The sequence below is a fragment of the Psittacula echo genome (assembly GCF_963264785.1).
Source record: "Psittacula echo genome assembly, chromosome: 3".
NCBI lineage: Eukaryota > Metazoa > Chordata > Aves > Psittaciformes > Psittacidae > Psittacula > Psittacula echo.
This window is the reverse complement of record NC_137736.1, coordinates 12,952,069-12,972,436: the sequence shown is the minus strand read 5'-3', so window position 1 is coordinate 12,972,436 and position 20,368 is coordinate 12,952,069. Positions and strand designations below refer to the sequence as shown.

At 42.7% G+C, this 20,368-nt stretch overlaps 1 protein-coding gene across 1 annotated transcript in view; it reads right to left on the bottom strand.

The window, feature by feature from the left end:
• The window catches only part of ROBO2 (roundabout guidance receptor 2), a gene marked incomplete at its 3' end in the record, with an annotated part of 450,916 nt that extends 432,226 nt beyond the window's left edge, over nt 1-18,690 (bottom strand). The window contains exon 1 of the mRNA XM_080612699.1: nt 17,989-18,690. Within this exon, the coding sequence (XP_080468825.1) occupies nt 17,989-18,043 (55 nt within the window). The 5' untranslated portion in view covers nt 18,044-18,690. The remainder of the gene's footprint in view (nt 1-17,988) is intronic.
• Between the last annotated feature and the right edge of the window lie 1,678 nt (nt 18,691-20,368).

Here is a 20,368-nt window from a genome sequence, read left to right as displayed (position 1 = left end):
TCATTCTGTCAAGCGAAATATTGTGAAGCATATGTATTGATTATCCCCCATGAGGGGGAAGGGGAACAAGAGCCAGTGACATTTCCCTTATATTAGGTATGTATCCTGTGAACACCAAACATTTGAGTGGACTGATCTCCTGCCCTATTTTCACCATACTTACTGACAGTGAGCAAAGCCTTCAAAAATCCTTACAAAACAAAAGCTCCTCCACTACTGGAAAAGAAAAACAAAGCCAGCAAGACCTACTTTTAAAGAAGGTATTACTGAAACTATAGCAGTATGTTTGCTGATTTTGACATATCTGGAAAGGAGCAAAAGAAGGTAATGATATGTCTGTGAGATGGGTGTCTATTTTTCTGCTACTCCGTTTCCTTTCTTATTTCTTTTAATACTGAAAATGCTACTGTCTTGGTTTTCTCCTCTTGATTCTGGCTTTTGCCACAAAAAGGTAACTCATAGCATAAATACTTTGAAAAGTGCTTACAAACCCTCTACATAACTTCTTTCTTGGAGATGTGAAAGAAAAATCTCTAGTCATTTGTACTGGCAATTTATCTATTGTCCCAACATCGAGACACTATTAACAAATATTTTAACAAGGACATTCGTTCTTTTCCTCAAAATAATCTAAGTAAATATCCTCCAAGCGATTTTAATGATATCTGTTAACAATAACTGTTAACAATAGTTTTATTTGCCATTTAAAGCAAAAATAAATGCAAACGAAAGTAATAAGCAATATCTATTTATAGCTCTCTAAGACAGTTGTACCAAGAATATATGCAATAGAATCACTGGCTGATTTACTTTTTTGGCTTACAACATCCACTTAGGTTTTATTTATATCACATGCATATGCAACCAATTCATACCAAGTTATAAAAAAGCTTTAATATATGCAAGCAAACTATGATCTGAAAAGCCTTCTGAACATTCAGCACAGAGCATTACCGAATCTAGCTCCTCTCCAGGTTTTCTGTGCACAGGCTGAACATTTTTGATCCTGCATAGCATTTTTCCATTTTTCAATTTCTCCACTGAAGCCTCACTTCCAAGGAAGCTTGTTCAAATGCTCCATCTCAGCTAGTCCAACTTGTAACCTACCTTTTTTCTAAAGTAGATGTAAGAATTATGACTCTGTGAGACTCCTAAGTGAAGGAAGCTGGACAAGAATTGTATTTGGACAGCAGACCACTAGCACTCATAACACTACAGGATGTGGTATTAGTGATTCATTAGGTAGCATGCCTGCAGCCAAGTCCATATTAAAACTAACTTTCTCTACATTTTCTCTCCCCAGCTTAATATATCACACTTGGTGCCTGTCTGTTCAAAGTGTTAAACGAAAGTCTGGAGCACTAGGAAATTAATTTCCAAAGCCACTTTGGGGCTAGGGAGGGAAGGAAGTAGATATATTGCATCTGTGACTGTTGCATCCGTCTTTAGAAGTTTCAAAATCACAGAAATCCTTTTCCCCCTAAAACTTACCTTAGAATTCTTTTCCCCAACACTCCATAACCTGCATTGGCATAAGGGTATTCTGGGCATCCAGGAAAAATACTGTGCTTTATTCTAGTTGTTGCTAAAATATTCCCCATCTGCTGTTTTTGCAGCAACAAAATTTTCACAGTCCCAGTAACACACAGTCCCATGGCTCCATCTCTTTCATGTTCTACCATTTTCTCTTTATATGTTTACCTGGGCACAACAGCAACACATACCAAGTGATCAAAAATTATTCCTTCACTCCAGTTAGAAGACGAGCTCAGAAGGCACTGCCCCATGAAGTTTTCTTAGTGATTTCCCATAGGGCAAAAATACCTGCACACTACATTAACAAGAATAACATGGAATTTGCTGGCTGATATTCAAGGATCACCTGCTCCAAGCTCAGGAGTGTTGCATCCCGAAAAGAAGGAAATGGGGCAAGAAGGCAAGGAGGCCTCCATGGTTGGGTAAGGAGCTGCTGAGAAAACTCAGAAGGAAAACTGAAGCTTATAGAAGGTGGAAACAAGGACAGGCGGCCTGGGAGAAATACAGGGACATTGTCCAGGAAGCTAGGGATCAGGTCAGGAAAGCTAAGGCTCAGTTAGAATTGAGTCTGTCCAGGGATGTCAAAGATAATGGGAAGGGCTTCTATAGGTATGTCGCAAACAAAAGACAGACTAGGAATAATGTGAGCCCTCTCCAGAAGGAAATGGGAGAACTGGCTATCCTGGATTTGGAAAAGGCTGAGGTTCAAAATGACTTCTTTGCCTCAGTCTTCACCAGTCAGAATGCCACTGGCCTTCTTGGCTGCCTGGGCACAAGCTGGCTCATGTTCAGTGGCCATCAATCAGCACTCCAAGGTCCTTTCCCATAAGCAGCTTTCCAGCTGCTCTTCCTCAAGCTTGTAGTGTTGCATGGGGTTGTTGTGGCCAAAGTGCAGGACCTGTCACTCTGCCTTGAATCTCATACTATTGGTCACAGCCCATCAATCCAGCCTGTCCAGATCCCTCTGCAGAGCCTTCCTACCCTCCCCGCCGGATCGATGCTCCCAGCCAACTTGGTGTCATCCGCAAGTTTACTGAGGGTGCACTCGATCCCCTTTTCCAGGTCACTGACGAAGATATTAAACAACAGTGGTCCTAACACCGAGCCCTGAGGTACACCACTAGTGACCAGTCACCAACTAGATGTGATGACATTTACCACCACTCTTTGGGCTCAGCCATCCAGCCAGTTTCTAACCCAGTGAAGAATCCACCTATCCAGGCCATGAGCAGCCAATTTCTCCAGGAAAACACTGTGGGAGACAGTGTCAAATGCTTTATTGAAGTCCAAATAGACAATGTCCACAGCCTTTCCCTCATCAACCATGTGGGTCACCTTATTGTGGAAGGAAAGCAGGTTGGTCAAGCAGGACTCATGCAACAGGGCCTGATCCCTCCATTTTCCCACATGTGCTTTATGATCTCACTCAGGAACTTCTGCTTCATGACCTTCCCCAGCACTGAGCTCAAGCTGACAGGCCTGTAGTTCCCAGGTTCTTCCTTCCTGCCCTTTCTGTAAAGAAGTGCCACATTGGCCAACCTTCAATGCTCTGGGACTTGCCTATTAGACCAGGATTGCTGATAGATGATGGAGAGTGGCTAGGTGAGCTCCTCTGCCAGCTCCTTCAGCACTCTTGGGTGTAATGCATCCAGTCCCATAGACTTAGATATGTCTAAGTAGAGCAGGAGGTCACTAACCATACCTTCCTGAATCATGGGACTTCAATCAACTCCCCCATCTCTGCCATCCAGCTCAGGGAACTGAGTACCCCGGAGATGGCTGACGTGACTATTAAAGGCGGAGGCAAAGGTGGCATTAAGTACCTCAGCCTTTTCATCATCGTCAGTCAGTAGGTTTCCCTTAGTATTCAGTAAGAGGATGGAGGTTCTCCTTGGCCCTCCTTTTATTGCTAATATAGTTGAAAAAGTACTTTATATTATCTTTTATGGCAGCAGCCACATTTAGTTCCATCTGTGTCTCCACCTTTCTAACTTTCTCTCTACATAACCTAACAACATCCTTATACTTTTCACAGGGTAACTGTACCCCAGGAGGGATAAGAACGCTACTTGGGCTCCCAGTTGCCCCAAGGCCCTGAAGTCCTTCTTGAGTTACCTCAGACTTCTTGAGGAGATTTCCTCATTGCTCACCTGGAACATTAATAAAGGATAGTAGTCACAGGACTGTACCAGATCAGTGAATTTTCTGGAGAAGTCCCTTACCTTGGCCCCAGGGAGGCAGCAGACTTCTCTGTGAGTTGGATCAGGCTGACATATGGAGCCCTCTGTTCCCCATAGAGTGAAACAATGCTAAGTGCAAGGTCCTACACCTGGGTCAGAGCAATCCCAGGCACAGCTACAGGTTGGGCACAGAAAAGATTCAGAGCAGCCCTGCAGAGGAGGACTTAGGGGTGCTGTTCTATGAGAAACTTAACATGACCCAGATTCAGTGTGTGCTCACAGCCCAGAAACCAACTGTATCCTGGGCTGCATCAAGAGGAGTGTGACCAGCAGGTCGAAGAAGGTGATCCTGCCCCTCTAACTCTGCTCTCGTGAGACCTCACTTAGAGTATTGTGTGCAGTTCTGGTGTCCTCAATATAAAAAGGACATGGAACTGTTGGAACAAGTCCAGAGGAGGGCCACGAGGATGATCAGGGGACTGGAGCACCTCCCGTATGAAGATAGGCTGAGAAAGTTGGGGCTGTTCATCCTGGAGAAGAGAAGGCTGCGTGGAGACCTCATAGCAGCCTTCCAGTATCTGAAGGGGGCCTACAAGGATGCTGGGGAGGGACCCTTCATCAGGGACTGTAGTGACAGGACAAGGGGTAACAGGTTCAAATTTAAACAGGGGAAGTTTAGATTGGATATAAGGCAGGAGTTCTTTATTGTAAGGGTGGTGAGGCACTGGAAAAGGTTGCCCAAAGAATTGGTAAATGCTCCGCTCCTGGCAGTGCTCAAGGTCAGGCTGGACAGAGCCTTGTGTGACATGGTCTAGTGTGAGGTGTCCCTGCCCATGGCAGGGGGATTGGAACTAGATGATCTTAAGGTCCTTTCCCACCCGAACCATTCTATGATTCTATGATTAATGTGATGTAGCATTTAACAAAGCCTGGCCTAGACTGTAAATGTAGTATATATATATTAAAATAATAGATTTGGGCCCTTAAAATACATGCTGAGACTATCTCAAACGATGTCAAAAGTACCACTGCAGATACCAGAGGACACCAAGTCTTGTATGCAGCTATTCTCCATCCCCTTCAAACGACTGTTAACTCCTGTATCATTCTTCATCCAAAGACTGCCAGAATTTATTTCATCCTTGCCACTGCTCTGGAAATACCAAGCAGACTAATGAGATACTTGGTCACAAATGCTATGGGATATGCAAGAAATCTGTTGCTAAATAATCTGCCTTTCTACTTTGCAAATTCCTAATAAAAATTGGTTTTAAAAGATTTGTGACTTTCCTAGTTGTGAAAGTTGAAGTCCTTAGGGCAGATACAGCTGAAGGTGCTCTTCGTAAGTCAACAGCAAGTCTTCACTTAAAGATGAAACAATGCAGTTTTCATGGTGTTAGACTTCTTCCTTAAGCAGCAGACTACTGGATGTGTTGTGCATCATTACCTTGGCTTCCCACGAGTTGTCTAACAGAGCACAAGAGAAGCTTGTACTTGCGTCTGTCGACCTCCTGATTACAGCTTTATGTTTAGTTGTAAGTCAATTTCTTAAGTTTTGTGTAATCATAAAACCAAAACAAAATCTTTCTTCTCTGCATTAGCCTCCCATATTGCCAAACACTCCAAAACCAAAACTGAGGCCTCACTGACGCTGATGCCAAAATTCCCACCATCTTCTGCTGTGTCAGGATTTGATATACAAGTCATGCCCACTACAAAAAAATAACATTTGTTCTTCAATACAACTAAGATCAACTGTGAGTTACAGAAAAAAAATCAAGCCAAAACAAAAACCACCTTAAACTTCTACCCAGAAAGTGTTTCATCCAGCTTACCTAGTAAGTTGAGAGGTCTCTTACAAGATGTATTGTATACTATATATTGTAGTATGTATAATATTATATACATATATATAGATTATACACATATAAGAGAAACTTAGTATCTTTTGTCTTTTAATGTTAATTGTCTGCTTATGACTGCAGAACACTAAAATGCAGCTTAGATATTTAAAGTTCTTTGCCCAGCTATGTATGGATAACTTATACATGGATAACGTTCAACTATTTGTAAGAAGGGGAAAACTAACAAATCACTTACAAACATAGCTTCCTGTAATTGTCTCTGGACTGAAGCAGAGGATTCTCCAGTGGAAAGTGGAGACTTGTATGCTTCAAAACTAAAAGGTAGACCTGAGACACGATTAAATGTTCAGGAAGGTACATACCTCTTTCCAACTTCAGACAAAATCTGGCTTACACTTGCAAATGTTTTGGTTTGGGTTTTGTTTCTTTTTTATTATTATTTACTCAAAGCACTTTTTAGGGCTAGCAGAAAATTCTGTTCCCACAGAACATTATACATGGGCACAAAATTCACCAAATAATCCTGCCAAGAACAAATTCCCTTATAATTGTTCCTCCATCACCAACACTGCCTTCCCCCCAACTTTTCCTGTTATTTCAGTCCTTTCATTCTCCATACTTAAGCAACATGGTTATAAAAGAGCAACATAAAAAAGCAGAGAATAATGAGGAACAGAAAAAAAGCTGGAAAAGAAACTAAATCAACTGACAAGAAAACAAGATAGAAGAAAGTCTTCAACTGTGAAATATAAGGAGGCAAGCTACATGAATGAAACATGGAACATGGACAGAAATACCAGACTAGCAGCACAGGGAATGAAAATCTGTAAACACAAGAGCATATTTTTCTCCATGGCCTAGAGTAAATGTAGAAATTTCAACTACAGAGACTTCTATGTATCAAGGTAATTGAGTTTCACTTTTTCTGGCCGATTCAGAGTAAAACATTCTAGAGTTACAAACACAAAGCATCAACAGTAAGGAGATTTCATATTTGAAACGGGCCAAGCAAGCTACATGTTATATTACATTATAGCAAAAATCTTGGAAATAAATTTAACAGGAAGGAAGGAAGAACAAACATATCATATGACAAGAAAAGTGTATGCAAACCTGTCTTCATTCCTTACTTTTCCACTTCAATACTGTGGCTATAGCTGGTCTTTACTTAAATACATACTACTCAATCTGAAAAAAAGTTTATTTATTCTACCCATGAATTGAGCTCTGAGGGACAGATGAGTTCTCTGAAGAAATGATGTTTCATTTGGCAAGTTAAGTTGAATGAAGAGGGAAATGCAAGAACAGAAATGTCACCACAAAACAATAGGCTTCCTCCAATTTCAGACTTTTTTTCAGACTGCCACTTCTTTCCTGACTCCTTTCCCAGAATATTTAGACTCCCAGAAACACACAGCTGAGGGAAGAAGGAAAAGATGATGAAGGACTGGCATAACTTCATGTTTCACTGTGTCAGTGTCTGCTCCCCTCTAGTCCCTGTCCCAAATCCAGCAGTGCTGAATCACTCTCTTTTCTCTTTCATTATGCAGTCTGGGAGAACTACTAAGTAACAGGAAGGAAAACTGTTCCTAAATGACAATTCATGGTCCACGATACTACTATTCTCATCCTTCTGGACCTCAAAAGTTGCCTTGCTTTAAATGGCAGGCAAAGAGATGCAGCGGAAATATCCGTTCAGGTCACCATTAACAACAGCACCTCTCCCACCATCAGCTGTGTTCTTACAGACCAGATCTCATTCTTCCTTCTGGCATGGCGTTCCTGAGTAGTACTAGGCACATCCTTTATATTAACATATTAACACTTAATCTGATTTTGCCAACCAGTATTCACATGCAGTGAAAAAAAACGCCTGTTTTGCCATGCAGTTTTCAGCAGGAATGAGGCCTCAGCAAGAGGAAGGACAACAGCATTTTTGGGCTAGAACTGAAGAATGACTGAGGCAACATCTGCTGTAATTTATGAGGGGAAAATTCTTGGTCTCAACACTTGCAACTTTCTTGGAAGTAAAAGAGAACTCCGTTGTCCTGTAGATGGGATTTAAATTACTCCTAAAGTCTGTATGGATCAGGAAGAAAAAGAAAGGAAAAAGCCCCAACAAGAACGCCACACAGAAAAGAACCACACACACAGTCCTACCCGTTGGCAGACTGTAAGGTAGAGACAGTTCCCTGTAATTTAACTTACAATTCTTCCATCTTCATCTTTCCCCAGGGGCAAATTCAGCCCTGACTGAAACAGACATCAATTCCATTAAATTACCCTGGGACTGAATCCAGTGCTGCCAGGTCACCCAACACCCTCAGAAATATGGGTGAAACCTATTTTGTTCAAATGGGAATAACAAATAAGTACAAGTTGCCACACTATATTTCCAAGTACATCATCACTAAATTTCTCCATCATCTGCATGCTGCTAAATTGAGTCAACAAGATCTTTTAAATTGGTAATGAAACCCTTAGCCTTTCACCACTTACTCCTGGGAAGGAATGATACAGAGGCCTGCTCTGTTCACAGGGAGTCAGCCGTTACTACAGCACAAAATCACAGTTCTCTGCAGTCACATGTTCTGTTTCCTCATTCATAAGACTCACACGTATGACCTCTGCAGCAATCTTTCTTGAGAGATATAATCATTGTTTTAAAGCTGCTCTTAAGGCTAGCTTTCATTAAGCACTTAAGGAAAGAACGTATTGTTTATACACCCATCCAGCAATCAATTTCAAGTGAAATCTTCCAAGATTTCAATAACTCTCATGATTTCAATAGTCTATCAATACAGACAATACTGCTTAATCACTTATATCTTTTGTAATAGCTAGCTAGATAAACCCATTTTTAACCACAAAGGTTTAAAAGTAGCCAATTGCATTTGGCTAAGCACACTTCTGGATCATTATAGGATGTAGTAGTGAAGTGAATCTTCACCACCACAGTACACAGCTTCAAAAAGCATGATTTAGAGAGTGAATGAATAAAGGGTTTCACAAACTAGAGCAAGAGTATCACAATTATTAATGATTCTAATTTAGCAAATGTATCTGAATTCTGCAGACATGCTTCAAGAATACTGCCAATACTGAAGTTTGAAGATGGTTTGTAAACGCCTTCAGTATCTTGCATTAAAACTGGCAGGACCACTATGGAGACCTTCCATGTACTTTGTAGTCCTAGCAAAAACCAGAAGGTATCGATCATCCAGTTTTAACAGCAGCTGACTGAAGCTATTCATTGAGTTGCCATTGCTACCACTGTGGCCCCATGAATAAGCCTCATAGTCTCCCCCTCCTTTTTTTTGTTCCTCTGAGTGGACTCTTAACAGCACAATTTCTTTCACCCGCTGAATGGCTTTGGGAGATCAGCTGAAAAGAAATACCATTAGTAAAAACAAAAGTTTTCAAAGAAAAAGTGGGAACAAAGTGGACATATTAGAGACAACTTGTGATTCATGGACTATACTGTGCTTTGCCCCTCTCTTTACCTCAATGCACTCTATGGTTTTACTGCTGGATAAGAGCAGGGTAGACCACTGCACTTCTCCTAGCAACCAAAAATGACTTTGGGGAAAACAGGCATGCTGTCTAGTGAAAGGGAGAACAGAGAAATTTGGGGTCATACAAAGCCAGACATATGTTCTTTTGCATTTCATCCCAAATTGTGCAGTTGTCAAAAAGGATTCAATAAATAATAATAAACAGCTCTGTTCTACACTGATTCATATATAATTAAACATCAGTTTGTCTACTTGTCACACATTTCAAATTCTTTTAATTCAGTGTTCTAACAGTTCCTACTACTCTTTACAATTTTGCCTTCAGGGATAATTTCTATTGTTTACAGTTTCTAAAGTTATTTTCTTTCACTGTAAGGATGTATTAGATATATCTCTACATAGATACAAACTTTAAGAATGGTTGTCTGTGTGTGTACATCTAGATTTTTTCTTTAGAGGTTTAAAGACAACAGGACTAGAAGTCAATTTTATCATAGGATTTCACGTAAGTTTATAATTCAGGCATACATCTGAACAGACCCATCGTACTGACTAGCTTAAAATCAAAACATTGTATTTTAAAATCCAGTTTATTATTAGGTGTAATAGATCAAGATTAAAATACAGCCTGCAGTATTTCTGATAGTTAATTTCTCCACAGAAAGTCCTTTGTTTTATATTTGATGCCTTGACATAAACCAACTATTTTAGTCAGCCCACTCAATTTCTCTTACATATCATAAAAACATACATCCAAAACTCCCAGCCAATCTATCACAGCACTTCTGCAGTGCACCACGTTAAAGGCAAAGACCTTAGTTTACTGCATCAAATTACAATTCAGCATTTTCTTAAAGCCGCTCCAAACAACTTGGGACTCAAACAACTTAAGAGAAAGGTTTATTCACTTCATGGATAAGTGATGTACAAATGACACAGCAATTATAAAAGCCTAACTATACTGTCTACAAAACAACCGTGAAGTTATTAGGCATCAGCTCCACCACGTTGAGCATGACAGTAGTGTTTTTCTCCCCTTTTCATTCCCTATGCTGCTTAACTCAGCCACTCTGTAGCCAAGCTCTTCTGCTAGTCTCTCTCTCTCCCCTCATTCTCTGCTTCAAAATGGGGTAGTCCTTTAATCAGGCTACTATCCTATCGTTCTCCCGGCTTACAGTGTAATTTCTTTCTCAAGAAAACTGTCACAGCAGTACAGTGCTCCTGTACATGCAGGACCACTAAGCATCTCCAGGTCTTGAAGGAGACGATGCATTGAGTGCAAGGTATCATCTTTGTAAAGTAAGAAGGAGGATGCACCTACAGATCCTTTTTCTGCAGCCTTCACTATGTGGTGACAGTTTCAAAGAGAGGATCAAGTTGACTGGGGAAAAGAAATCCAAGTGAAGAAATCACACCTTTTCCAGCTAGCTCCTTGTCCAACAGCATTGTTAACGCCATTTGAATTTTTCATAATACTGATATGAAAGAAAGTGCTGTCCACCCTTTAGTTATGGAATTCTCTTAAGTATACACCATAGACTGTTAAAATTGACCACTCTTTTTGCCAGGATGAAGTCATTTGGGCTACAGGACTTGTGAACTTTGAAAACTGGACAGAATGAGAGCTTGCAAACCCCTGATTATAGGGCTCCTGCAGAATTAAAATACTTCTTATAACTGTTTCTCTTCTTTTGGCGTTTTCACAGCAATAAAAAAAGTGCTGTGGTACCCTGGCATGAGCAGTCCTTTCATTCACGATGAATGAGAAACAAGCTGACTGATGTTAGTTACCTGACATTTTGGTTTTAAAAGGTTAAATTTTTCCACTCAGTTTCTCTTGCAATCAATGGCAAGTGATTAATAGAAGTGAACTACAATTTACTGTGCTTTACAACTTGCTGCTGGCCATTTACTCTTTATATATTTGTCCAATCTGCATTTGTAACCAGCATATTACAGAGACACTCTTCTCGCCTTGGCACACTACACTAAAGCTATAGAGGCAATGCGGAAATAGAAACTAAAAGACCATATGCCACAACAGACATTGTGGGATAATCATCTAGGTAAACTCTAATGAGTAAGGTCCCACTTCAACTCCTGGCATCCCCACTCATTCTAGCAGTTCATTTCCATATATCAGACCAAATAAACTGTTCTCCCAATTAATCTGAGAACGAGTGAAAAAATAGAAGTAAATTCTAACAACACATAAAATAGTACAATGGCTGGCCACTGTCTTTCACTGAAGTCAGACTAAAGAATTCTACTGGAACTGAAGGAGTACAGTGAAGACTCACAAGAAGGGTAAATCTGCAAGCAGATAGCACACATCATTGAGGTTGCTGTCTTATGCAATTAGCACGTGAAAATGAAGAAGAATGAATTTAAATATGCTTTGTGATCTTACAGTCATCATTCACATATGTACGTAAAGCTGAATAACTATCTCCACAAGCAGGACAAATAACAGCATAATAAGTCTGCAACAGAACCTGGATGCACATCATCTCAGTGGGTTCAAAAATATACACTGGAATCACTAGAAGATCAGTGGTCTTTAGTTCCCAGCAAGCTAGAGATACATTGTTTCCCGCTAGAAATAGAGACAAACGAGTGTCTTTATCATTAATTAAAATGAAGTTGTGTGGTTTTTGCTAACACAGTTTTGCAGTGCAACTGAGCTCAAGAGAAATTAAGCACAGGGAAGGATGTTTGCAAATCTATCTAGAACATAACCAGAAAGATAGCTCAAACTCCAGTTAAACAGATGTGTTACCTCGGAGATCTGCAGATAATAATTATTTAGTGACTTTACAAACAATTTGCTTAGCCAAAAAAAAAAAAACAACAAAGCAGCTGTGGGAGAGTGATAAAGACTGCAAGTTCAAGCATATGCACAAGCTACTTCTGCCAGAACATTGTTTAAATTAGTATCTTCACATCGCATTTGTCCATAACATGGAGACAAATCTTAATTAGGCTTGGCCACTAGAGCTCAGTAGCTCAATAGAGATATCAGTGGGTTATTCCACGGGTATTAGTGGTTAGTTTGTCTATTGTTCGTGTATTTATTGATGAAAGTTATTACTTTAACAAAATAAAGAGCACATCTTGGATCTCTTCCATGGCAGCAAAGCCAAGATAAGCGGCAGAGATGGAATTAAAAAGCCATTTCTTACTTCACAAATTTTTGGCTTGAAAAAAAACTAAGAACACATATCATTATATCCATAACCCGACACAAGAAGCATCCTCCTGATTACAAAGGGGTACCCTGCACTACACGATAGGAACAAGTAAGGACTAAGCTGGATCAAGGCATCAAAATGCACTTTTAGCCCCACTGGAGGCAAGCTATCTCCATGGGAGGAAGTAGCAGCACCCCAACTTCATCTTGTAACAAGATCATATTACATAAACTAAGATGCAAGCGTTTCCCTACAGCAAGTAATGATATCACCTTTAAAGATATTGTGCTCTCGAGGTCTTTTGTACACAAGACTTGATAGAAAAATTGTTACAGATTTCAGTGGTGCAGAATCAGGTCCTAAATTAACAGAGCCTTGCTTAATTATCCACTGTAACAACAAAAAGTATTAACCATCGGTGATGAACAGTTATTTTGTTAAGGAAAGGGTCTGAGGTGAGGATAACACTGACAACTCAATGCTAGTTCTGGACACATAACTTCCAGGGCAGAGAGTCCACAGTTTGCATTACATAGCAGAAGTCAGGTGTGAGAGTAAAGATGGTGAGACTAAAATCTACATCTACAAATCTTATTTCTGTGCAATTATTTTGTATTGAAAGATCTCATAACTAACAGTCTACGTAACTAGTCCTGCATAAAAGGTATCCTCAACATTCTCTCTGAGGTAGTGATTTAAAATCAGATTCTGTACCCCTTTATGTACCAAAATGTAAAGGAACTTTTTGGAATAGACAAGGCATGTATAGAGGTATATACATATTTTGGAATATACAAGGCATAAAGATGCAAGTGCAAGAAGCCTGGGTAGCAACAAATGTTCTGTAAAAATTCAGCAGTTCCATGTAAGAAATGTCTGTTCAGTCAGAACCAAAGCAACAGCACACTTTATTTGGCAAGAGCGAACACTTGCTTCCTTCTGCATGCAAAATAAAGAGATTTCTATAGAAATACAGAGAAGAGCACCAGTAACCTAGCCTTTTGGCAAGAAATAGCATCAATATGATTACTAAGTACCCTCCACAAGGTTGGGATGAGAGGTGGTGAGCCAGATGGCAGCCGCAGGAAGAGCAACCTCTGCCATGCCAGCTGAGAGAACAGATAAAACCTGACAGCAGTGCTCCTCTTTAGGTAGCTGAAACAGAATGTACAGAACCTGTTAGCAATCTATTTAGCTGAGATCGATATCTGAATAGCAATTCAAGGGTAGCAAGTGGCTAAAAAGCCATTGCAAACTCTTTAGTAATTTCCAGAGCGTGTCTTGAATTTAGTGCTAAGTCTACACAGCATTGCTATGGGAAAGCAATGTTTGGAAACAGAGCTCAGTGGACAGAATAGCCAGATTTTGATGGCACATCTCCTTGATGCTTTTTTCTGCATCCTTTAAAATGTACTTAAATCCTTTTCTCTGCTTTTAAGGTTACATAAGTTTAGCCTGCACTGCTAGAAACTTATTTTCCTTGAGCAACATCAACCTCATCATTCCAGAAAGTTCGTAAGTTGTAGGAAGTGGAACTCACGGAAAAGTTTAAAGAACCCTATAGCAACTCTTCTGAAAGGGTATCAGACCTTTCTCAGCATAGCAAATTAGCAAAGGCCCAAGAATTATCTGGATTATCACATGACTTTTCAAGCATATTCATCTCTGGAAGTGAAATGACAGGATGTCCTCATTGCCTATCTTTTGCACATAAATATATGCTGTTGCAATAACAACTTCCCAGACAGGAAGTCAAGAAAGCAAAACATTAAGACTAATTCAGCGAAACATTTCATCATGGGCATAAATTCATCCCTACTCAGCAAAGTTTTAAAGCATATGATTAACTTGGAACACATGTTTTATTAACTTCAGTGAGATTCTGGATAAGAGACGGAAGCACACTTAAACACTCTGCAGAACTGGGTCTTATGAAAGAACAAGCCAAAGGAAACCAAACCACAAACTCCACACTTCAGAATTGCACTCTTCATGCATTAAGATGCACACATTCCACAGAAGCAAAGGTTATCCATCAACAGCAAAACTTACACAAGAGATCAAGACCTTGTCAGCTCAAATACTCACTGGAAGAATATACTCTAGCTTTATATGTAAGCCATGTTCTCTAACAGGCAATAGAGACCTGCACAAGGCCACAGATAATGTCATGTAAAGAAATAAGATAAATTTAAAAAAACAGAAAAGGTTTGAGCCACCCCACCATTTCAGATGCACACTTTCTGTTAAGAAAGTGCGTGCTTTGGAAATATACTAATACAGAGATAAAATGCTGCTTTTACAAATTATTCTCATGTATCTTTAACACCATCATATATTCACGAGCATCAACTTGATGTTTTCAAAGGACAATGGCTAAAAGCTACCACTGACATAAAAGGTCATTTTCACTGCAAGCACTAGAGTCCTACCAGGGCAGAGTTTGGCCTACTACAGCTACTGTGTGTGGCAACATCCACACGCTTGTGTTCACAGCAGTTGTGAACTTTTCTGTTACCATTTTTGCTCTCAAACGTTACTAATGATTGGAAGAAAGATAACAAAAGCCATGCAACAATGAAACAAAAACCAATTGAACACCATAACCCCTTGCTCCCCCACCCTGCGAATAATCAGCTAGTTTAACTGCAATAGCGAGTGGTTTATTTTACGGTACAGACTCTGCCTATTGGGGTGGTTTGTTGTTGGGGTTTTTTTGGGGGTGGGGGGAACTACACAGAAGAACAGTGACCAAGATTGATAGTTAAAGAAAAGGAGAATTACAGTTCTTCCCCAAACAGCCTGCAAGAATATGGGCAGGGCTACAGGAAAATCATAAGCACCCTAATAGTAAAATAAACATATATGTATATATGGCATGCTTTCTGCCATTTTCACTGAGCTTTGCAATTTCCAGATGTCATCAAACCACGGACAGAAGATAACTTCAGAGAAAAAATTTAATTCCTAATTTTGATCTACACCTTTATGCACTGTGTAACACCACTTCTGAATCACTAAACACAACTAAGGTCAAAGGGAAAAGGAGGTTGCCCAAAGAAGTGGTAAATGCGCCATCCCTGGCAGTGTTCAAGGCCACGCTGGACAAAGCCTTGGGTGACATGGTCTAGTGTGAGGTGTCCCCGCCCATGGCAGGGGGGTGGAACCAGACGATCTTAACATCCTTTCCAATCCTAACTATTCTATGATTCTATAGCTAACGTGCCTCAAACGCTACAGTGCCTTTCTCTGTCTGGACCCTATGCCAAGAGAACAACAACAAAAAGAACCTAAACAGACCAAACAGCAACAAAACCTCAAAACCAGAAATGCACCAAGAGGCAACTTTCAAACACAGAAATCAAAACAAGGACTTGTTAAACAAGTGGTCTATTGGGGTTGTCTTTTTTCTTACATTAAAGCATTACAAGTAGCTCTAACGTTGATACACATGTTTTCAGAGCAACTGGTGCAATATGTCACCCTAAGGTGTAATCGCAATTACTATGCTTCTAAAGAGACAGAACTATTGTGTGCCAAGCTTCCATGCCACTATCTCTTCAAAGCTACTTGTTAGTCATTTCGACAATAACAGCTTATCTCTACTTGGTCATGGCATGCTATCCACAAGGCTTCTTATTTATTTATTTATTTAAAGAGAGTTGTTAATGTAGGCAAACTTGAAGGTCTCCGCAATATCTCCACAAAAGGGAAGGCTCACGTGTATTCTGGGCAGTCTCTTGGCATTTTTTGCCTAATGGTCCAGCTCTAAATTAGCTATGTACTTTAGGTGCACCCACCACCCTTGTCCTACAAGGCTAGACTAGAACAAAGGTTCTACTTGCATTCCCCATGACAAAACGGGAATAAATTACGCCTTGCTCCTGTCATTCCAGCAAGCCGGTTAATTGCATTTGTTTCATATATCTCCAAACAGCCTGGTACATTAATTACATTCTGTAACACCAAGCTCCTCTGATTCACTCTGTCACTTCCACTGAGCACTTTAATTGTATTCCTTCTAGCTACATACAATTTTAAACACTTACTAATAATTACATTGCTACGGCCTGATGTTTTCAGTTTGTATACAAAGATATCTCCGATCCCAGTAGTCTTCAGGTTAAGGATCAAGATATGATACAGTGCGAAAAATAAAATGCCAGAAAACAAAATTCCTGCAAAACTATGACCATAGTTTTGATGATAGACACAAATGTTCCATTAAATCCTTTCACAGTTAAACTTCCTACTGTTTAGCATGTGCATATATTACACAGAAATTTTCTTGTCAGTAGACCAAACTGAACATTAAACTGCATCACATATTATGCAACCAATGTAAAACCGTACTTGAATGTCTCCCTGTTCCCCTCTATTTTGCCTCCTTTCTTGCTAAGGGGTGGGGAAGATGAGAGGAGGGGGAGAAATACCCAAAGCAGCCTGCGACTGCAAACAATAAACCTAGAGTCCTTGCTTCAGGACTGATAGAGCAAATGGTGTAAGCAGCTTCCTGGAACGAAGTTTGCTCAAACAGACAGGCAAAACCAGCCAGGGGCCCAGACACTGAATTCATCTAACGCCTAAAAGACTATTTAGAGATGCAAATACTCAGTGCTAGGAGGACTGCCGAGCATTTGGTCCCAGCACACACCCGTGTACAACTGTAAGCTGTTACAGATGCTCCCTTCCTAGCTGAGCGCCTGAACTACTGTAATGCCTCTAACGTCTACGCTGCAGCACAGCGCCAACCCCTACTTTGAAAGCCAATTTACCTTTGCGCTCAAGTTCTCGCCCTATTAAAGCGCGCTTCCCCAAGATGCGAATTTATAGTTCCACACCCATTATTTCAAGCGGAAAACGGCAAGCAACGTTGTAGATCAGACCCAAAGCGGGGAGCGCAGGGGGAGGGTGCAGGTGGGGAGTGCGGGAAAAAGAAAATAGTAAGAAACTTCCCCCTTTTCCTTCCAACGCTGCTTAAACTCCACGAGAACACTTCCCCTGGGAAGCCCGGAACAGGGTGATACAGGAGGGAGATGACGGGAAGACCCTCCCCTCAGACCCACCCCCGAGCAGAGCCCCCTCGGGACGGGCGGGAATCACCGCACCTGCCCTGCCCGGCTCGGCTCAGCCCCGCCGGGGGAGAGGGAAAAGAGAGCGGTGTGGTCGGTGCTCAGTAGCTCCCGGTGCTGCCCGCCCTGCATCGCTCGCCAGCGCCAAAGGAGGCTTTGAGGGACTCTGGAAATGGGCCAGCACGCCTCACCTGGAGCCAAGGCAGAGCTAACCTATTTATTTTATCAGCTGGCTCTCCCGGCGAAAAGTTTAACAACAGAAGGAGGCAAAGTAAAACCAGCTACAGCAGTGCTCTGCTTTTTCTCTCTCCTCCCCACTTCCTCCCACCACCACCACCACCCCGAAGTAAAAAGATTTAGCACTGTAGTTTTTCCTCATTCCTCGCTACCTCAAGCTGACATCCTTCTATTCACAAGCTGCTTTTCCATTAAGTTAGCAGGCGGGAAAGACTACTTATTGGAAACATGTATTTCTCCCCCACCTCCCCATACCATTTTTATACCAGAAACAAACTTAAGGCTCTGTAATGCTAAAGCTTATAATGCCGTCCACATGTGCTGTCCCAAATCAGAGTCAGATGAAGGGGATTTCTGCACAGAAACAGCATCTCTAAAATAAGGGAACTTACCATAGACTTGGAAAAATGCAAATCCAAAGAGCAGGAGTGGCGTCAGCAGACCCATTTTGACATATTAAAAGCAATCCCGATTGCTTGTGAGACCAATTCCAGAGAGATTAAAAAAAAAAAAAAAAAAAAAAAAAAAAAGGAAAAATAAAAAGAAAAAAAAAGTATCCAAAGCCAGTAAGAGGTAGGTCCAAAAGTTTTCAGTTTCCTAGCAGCTACTTAAAGTGGAAAGGGAAATCTTGAAATCAAAAGCTGCAGATGGAAAGGTCTTGAATGTGACACTTTTAGATCCATACAGATTAGAGCAGCGAGTGAGCTCCGGAGGCAGATTCTGCTTTGCACACACACGCTCCTTCCTAAATTCCCACCAATCCAGCCCCGGCAGAGGAATTATTCAAGTGTGTCTAAGACTCTCTTTAGGATCCATGGCAATCCAAAAGCGAGCTCTTTCTTCGGAAGACAAGGAGAGACTCTGAGAAAGGACCTGATTCCTAGAATGTGCTCCACAAACTTCCCAGCACTTTGCAGGAAAATCATTGGTTTGGTTTGGCTAATTTTGCGTTCCTCTTGCCCTCCCCCTACCCCTTTCTCTCTCTTTCTCTACCAAATCAGTTCAAGCTGCGGAGTTTCTCACTTAACTTCCATAATAGGAACGCCTAGGCAATGTGCTACAGGAGGGGAACGGTTTCCTCAGCATCCCCTCGAAACAAACCCCTGTCCCCTACACCTCCTCACTGAAGCCCAGAGCGGAAACTGCTGGAGGGCAGGCGGGAGCGGCGGCGGGCTGCTTGCCCTGCAGATGTGACGGCCGGGGGTGCGGGGCCTCCCGCCGCCAAGGCAGCACCGGCACCGGCGGCAGCAGCAGCAGCTCTCCCGGGCGGCCTCGGCAGCCCGACTCCACTTCCCTCCTCTCTCCCCTCCCGCTGCCTCCGCCTCCTGCCGCCGCGGACACACCGGCTGGCAGGGAGAGGGAGGGAGGAGAATGAGCGCGGCTGCCTGGGGAAGGGAGGCTGCGGGGTGTGGACTAGAGCTCCGCACTCCACACCCCCGAGTCCTTGTCTGCTGGGGCAGGGCGGCGGGACAGGGAGCGGGGCTGGCAGCGGGCACGGTCCTGCGCTCCCCGCCGCTCCTCCGCTGTTGGGCATAGGTAGGATTTACATGGTTGCTCCCCGCCGCTTCCCGGTTAATGGGCAGCTAATTTTTCGGTAAGTGGTTTCATGGAACTGGGCTCTAATTATTCATTCCCTCTCTCCGCTCGTACACTGCGCGCTTGGGAGCGAGACCCTTGGAAAGAGACTTCTCCAGGGATTTCTCTTCTCATCCGCTGTGCGGAAAAAGAAGGTGAAAATAATAAAATATATATAAAATATATGAAATATATAAAATAGAATGGATGACACACAGCCTATTAAGTCTGTAGGACAGGGAGTTTGTTCAGCAGAGAGCCAGGAACGAGCCTTCTCTCTGCCCTTCCCCAGGCCCCTTGGCTGCGGCGCAGCTCCCGGCAGCGGGAAAGTTTCCCGGGACCAACCGCGATCCCCACAGGGAGCGGTGAGGGAGAAGGGAACGAGGGAGATCAGTCCCTATAGGCACGGCAGAGCTGCCAGGCGGCCACAGATAAAGCCAGGAACACGCAGGAAGGAGCAGCGCGGAACGAAACGGGTGTCAGAACGGGGCAATGGGTGACCGGGCAGCGCCACGCCGAGAACGGGGCGGACGCGGGAGGGGCCCGCTGCGGCCCCGAGGTACCGGTTGGGAGCGAGCGGGCGGGCGGGCGGGCGGCCGCGCTGCATGGTGAAGCTCGAGCGCCCCCTACTGTCAGTGTGCGGGCAGCGGCCGCCACCCGGTGCTCGGCGTTGCCTTTTGTTACGGCGCGGCGGGGCTGGGCTGGGCTGGGCGGGCCGGTGGCGGGGAGGCGGTGTTGGGGGGCCCTCGGGGTTCGCGGGCTCCCCCGTCGGCTGTGGCGGCGACCCTGGGGAGCCCCGGTGGACCGGGCGGTGCGGGAAGAGCGGGAGTTGTGACGGGGGCGGCTGGAAGCGCGGGGCCGCCGACGAGCGCGGAGCGGTTGCAGGGAGCGATGGCTCTTTTCTCCACCAGAGAACCCGAAACAAGTGGTGCTCCACGTAAATGTTCTCTGTTCACACGAGTTGTTAGCACATGTAGCTAGGTGGTTTCCTCTAGTTCTTAGAGGGACATTGAAATTGAGGATCGGTTTTAACATGATAATGATAGATGAAAATCAGCTGGCGAATGTGCTGTCAGCAGTGCTTAAATTCTATACGGCATAAATTCCCTAAGTAAATTGAGTATACTCTATCAGAGGCACGTTTTGATCACAGAATCAATCAGGTTGGAAAAGACCTTAATGATGATCAAGTCCAAC